The sequence below is a fragment of the Vollenhovia emeryi genome, unplaced genomic scaffold, assembly GCF_000949405.1.
Source record: "Vollenhovia emeryi isolate VEMERY1.0 unplaced genomic scaffold, V.emery_V1.0 DF940552.1, whole genome shotgun sequence".
NCBI classification, from domain to species: domain Eukaryota; kingdom Metazoa; phylum Arthropoda; class Insecta; order Hymenoptera; family Formicidae; genus Vollenhovia; species Vollenhovia emeryi.
The window spans coordinates 1-4070 of NW_011965814.1; the positions used below are offsets into that span (position 1 = coordinate 1).

General features: G+C 30.7%; 1 protein-coding gene across 1 annotated transcript; it reads right to left on the reverse strand.

The window, feature by feature from the left end:
- Positions 1 to 1466: 1466 nt before the first annotated feature.
- On the reverse strand, positions 1467 to 4064 carry LOC105555910 (putative nuclease HARBI1). Its single transcript, XM_012002957.1, has 7 exons — positions 3735 to 4064; positions 3512 to 3605; positions 3054 to 3244; positions 2759 to 2894; positions 2304 to 2448; positions 1902 to 2096; positions 1467 to 1824 (listed from the first exon to the last, which is right to left on the reverse strand). The coding sequence occupies exons 1-7, from the start codon at positions 3863 to 3865 to the stop codon at positions 1634 to 1636; spliced, it is 1083 nt and encodes a 360-aa protein (XP_011858347.1). The 5' UTR covers positions 3866 to 4064; the 3' UTR covers positions 1467 to 1633.
- Positions 4065 to 4070: the final 6 nt, after the last annotated feature.

Sequence of the window (4070 nt, forward strand, 5' to 3'; positions counted from 1 at the left end):
TACGAAGATATCGACTTCGGCAATTCTGCTACACGTATCTATAGTGGTAATACAATTGAAATAGATGATGATAAAGAAATCGTGAGTTGTGAAACAAAAAATAATAAACGAAAGGCAGTATTACTGCGGAACCCACTTTCTGAAATCGTCAACTGCAGTGATCCATCTACTACAACTGCCGACAACTGTGATAACAGATCTACAAAACATGGATCATGTGATAATAAGAAGGTAAAGGTAGATTGTTCCTACAATGATTTCGAAATCAAACCGGTGAAGAAGAAGAATGAAAAGGAACCTTTTGTGTTACCAGAAAAAATAAAATCTTTAAGCGAAATATCGCAATTGATGTTACGCATTCAGGAAAAGACACTTGAACTGAATCGTGAAGAAGTTCAAGTGAGAAAAGATACGCTTGAAACTCAAAAAGGCATTTTACAAGAACTAAAAGAAATGAAAGAACTTTTACAATTACGTCATGATTTGTGAATAGTATGTGCATACCTCGATTTGTTGAGTGATTCAATTGTCTTAATAATTTTCTACATGATCTCGTGGGAAAGTCCTTCAATCTTTGTCTTTCATTTTCAGAGAAACTTTTAGATAATTCTCAGGGACATTTTTGTGACTAGAGTGTAATTCTATCTCACTTATATAGGCGATGCAGTATGTCGCATGGCTGTGTCGCAGCTTTTAATAAAGACAGAAGAACAAGATGCACATAATCCGCAGTATTAAGACAATTCCGAATCTGTCAACAACAGAAATGATAGGTAGTGTACATAACATCAATTCTGACGTCGTGATTATTCAAGTATTATTAATATTAGTTTATTTTGTTCTGTTATTAAATATTATTTTTTAAATTAGCATACAATAGTCACTACTAATTAATTATTGCATTAAGATTGTTCTTTTTCCTTATGAAATGCAATGAGCAACGCTATTACAGCTTTCTCAACAAATTTATCTTACACTCTATGATATTACCTTAAAAGCTAAAGAAAGCTTTGAAAGAAAGATTGTAAGTTCATATGACTATTAATTATTTTTGTCAATAATATTGTTCGTTTTTGTTGTAAGATTTTATGAGCAGGTCAATTTGCAGCTTTCTCAACAAACTGTTACCTTAAAAGTCAAAGAAAGCGTAGACTGTAAGTTCATATGACTACTAATTATTTTTGTCAATAAGATTGTTCGTTTTTGTTGTAAGATTTTATGAGCAGGCCAATTTGCAGCTTTCTCAACTAACAGTTATGTTAAAAGCCAAAGAAAACATAAACAAAGTTTATATGACTGTTGATTATAAAAATAATTAGAAAAGTTTGTACAGAAGATTTATCAAAGAACTGTGTGTGTGTGTGCCTTAAATAAAAAAGAGGGCATGATTATCAATAATAAAAGATAATAAGAACTATTATACTTTAGTAATGCAAGATTTTGTTAAGGAATAAATTATTATAATATTAATATATGAATTCGTTTTATTACACCATAAAATTACTATATAATTCCTACTGAATAACCGAGACTATGGACATATTCATACGAAGAGTAAATGAAATGTAATACACTTTTTTTAAGACGATTCATTTATGAAACTAAATATGTATATTTATACACAAAACGTAAACTACGTAAAAAAGCGCCGTATTATATTCTCTCGTTCTTCATTTCCTGTACGGCGATTTGGCACATCCATGGCATTAATTCCATTGGCATCATCAACTTCATGATCAATGTCGTCAAAATACGGCTCTGGATCTGGGATGTTGTACCATTTTGCGACATTGTGTAGAACACATCCAGCATTAACAATCAGTGCTACATAACAGATATCAGTTTTCTTCAGTTATATTACGTCTTTCAAAAGCATCATGAAACACAAATAGGAATTTTACCTGCAAATTCTGGTTTATAATGAAGCGCCCGTTCCTTTCGCAAACATCTCCAACGTCCCTTCAAAACGCCTATGCACCGTTCAACTGAACATCGGGCCTTTACATGTGCATTAGTGTACGCTGCAGATGGCGATCCTGGTATTTGATTTAGCTTAGGAATCATTAAATACGGCAACAAAGGATACCCGGAATCACCTATACATCAAGATATAATAACGAAATTGTATATAAGTTGTATATAAGATTAGAAGATAAAAATTGTATATAAGAAATTGTATATAGTAACGAAATTGATCTTTTAGAACTGTCTAAGTATTAATGTTGAATTTTTCATAGTGTGTGTACTTTCTCAGCACAGAGAATTTTACATTTAAAAATTGTCCGTCAGGTATTTGCACATACCTAACAGCCATGTACCCGTCCTGCCATTCCTTTGTTCTTCTTCCAGATGAATAGACACTTCAGAAGCATTCCAAACTCTGGAATCGTGAGTGCGACCTCCATGGCCTGCATTAACTGCCAAAATCCGTAGATTGTAATCACAAATCTAAAATTAAAATTCGGAAGGATGTTAGTTATATTATTATATATAGTTATAAACTATATTAGATTTATATTAAATTTATATTAGATTAGTTAGTTATTAGTTATAAAGTATATTAGACCGATTAGTGTAACATTTTATTAACTCTGGATGGATACAAGATTAAATTTAATATTTTGTGTAATAATAAATGTCACGTGTCGATTGATATATAATATATATACATATATATAAATTTCCTAGATGTAACTAAGTGCATTTTTTATCGTATGAAATCTACTGTAGCTATTTTATGAAACATGATTATACTCACAAGCATCACATTCAAAGAATGGTAAAGCTTTCTATTTATATATAAATGCTCTCTCATCGTTTCCGGTGGCCATATCGCTATATGGACCCCATCGACGGCACCTATTACTCCAGGAAATTGGCAATTGTTCCAAAATCTTAATGAAAAATACATTATAACAATTAATTATATACGATATTTAAAAAATTTCTATATTTACTGGAGTTACTACTGATATAGGTAAATATTAAAGAATGATCAAAATATGTATTAATAGAGTATGAGAGTAATTAAATATTTTAATTGTCAAACTAACTGTTCTTTAATATGCTGAATTTCATGTGGCTGCGTAGGAAATTTAATCCATTCTCCCATAATTTGGTTCAACCCTTCGACTACTTGATGCAGAACTTTACTCATGGAGGATTGGCACATACATGATAAAAAGTCTTGGCCAATTCTCCTTTGATATGAGCCTGAAGCCATGAAGCTTAATGATGCTAAAACCTTAAGTATGATAAGATTATAATAAAGACAGATCTGTGACACAATAAAAATAAAGGACAATAATAATGTTATAATATAGTAATAATGATTAGTACATATTTCTGTATATAAGCACCGAAACCTTTCAATTTAATGTATAGTATACATACCATAATATTTACAATTAAATTACTCCTTATTTACATAGATATATAATTTATAAAAATAACTATTTATACTTCTATTAATAACTATTTATAATATATACATATATGTGTATATACATACTTTTAATTGAAATGGTATTGCTGTTGATTTTACTTCTTGCTGAATATATGGCCGTAATTGAATGCAAAGCTCCCTCACCGCATCTTTTGACAATCTAAAAATAAAAAAATTTTTCATGAAATACACATCAAACAATTTTTTTAATAATAATATTAGTATAATATATAAATTTATGCATATATTTAAAAATAACCTACATATTAAATTTCAAGTGCATACATACCTGTACAGATGACGAAATTGCGACTCTTGTATTGTAAACGGATCTGATAAATCACGTAAATTTTTACGTATAAGTTGCAATTTTCTCCTTTCTTCGTTTGCTGCAATCAAAACAAACAATGCGGCAGCCATTTCGAGCAAATAAATGTTAGTGACTTCTGAAATTCACTGATATTTCACATTTCCACAATCTAGGATGCTGCCGAAAAAGTTCACATGAAAATGTTCACATTTCCGTGCCACTGAAAATTACACGATCGCAAAATAGCCGAGTTCACTCGAAAATGTTCACTTTTCACCATTCCGCCCTAGGGGAAAAGATACGCGATCGCTGCCC

Bases quoted from the DNA above. Each gene is read 5' to 3' on its own strand.
- LOC105555910 (XM_012002957.1), bottom strand. From the start codon at position 3,865: ATGGCTGCCGCATTGTTTGTTTTGATTGCAGCAAACGAAGAAAGGAGA. The intron at 3,245-3,511 runs GTATGTATATAC...ATCATACTTAAG, and splicing joins CAATACCATTTCAATTAAAA to GTTTTAGCATCATTAAGCTT. The intron at 1,825-1,901 runs GTAAAATTCCTA...TCTGTTATGTAG, and splicing joins TTATAAACCAGAATTTGCAG to CACTGATTGTTAATGCTGGA.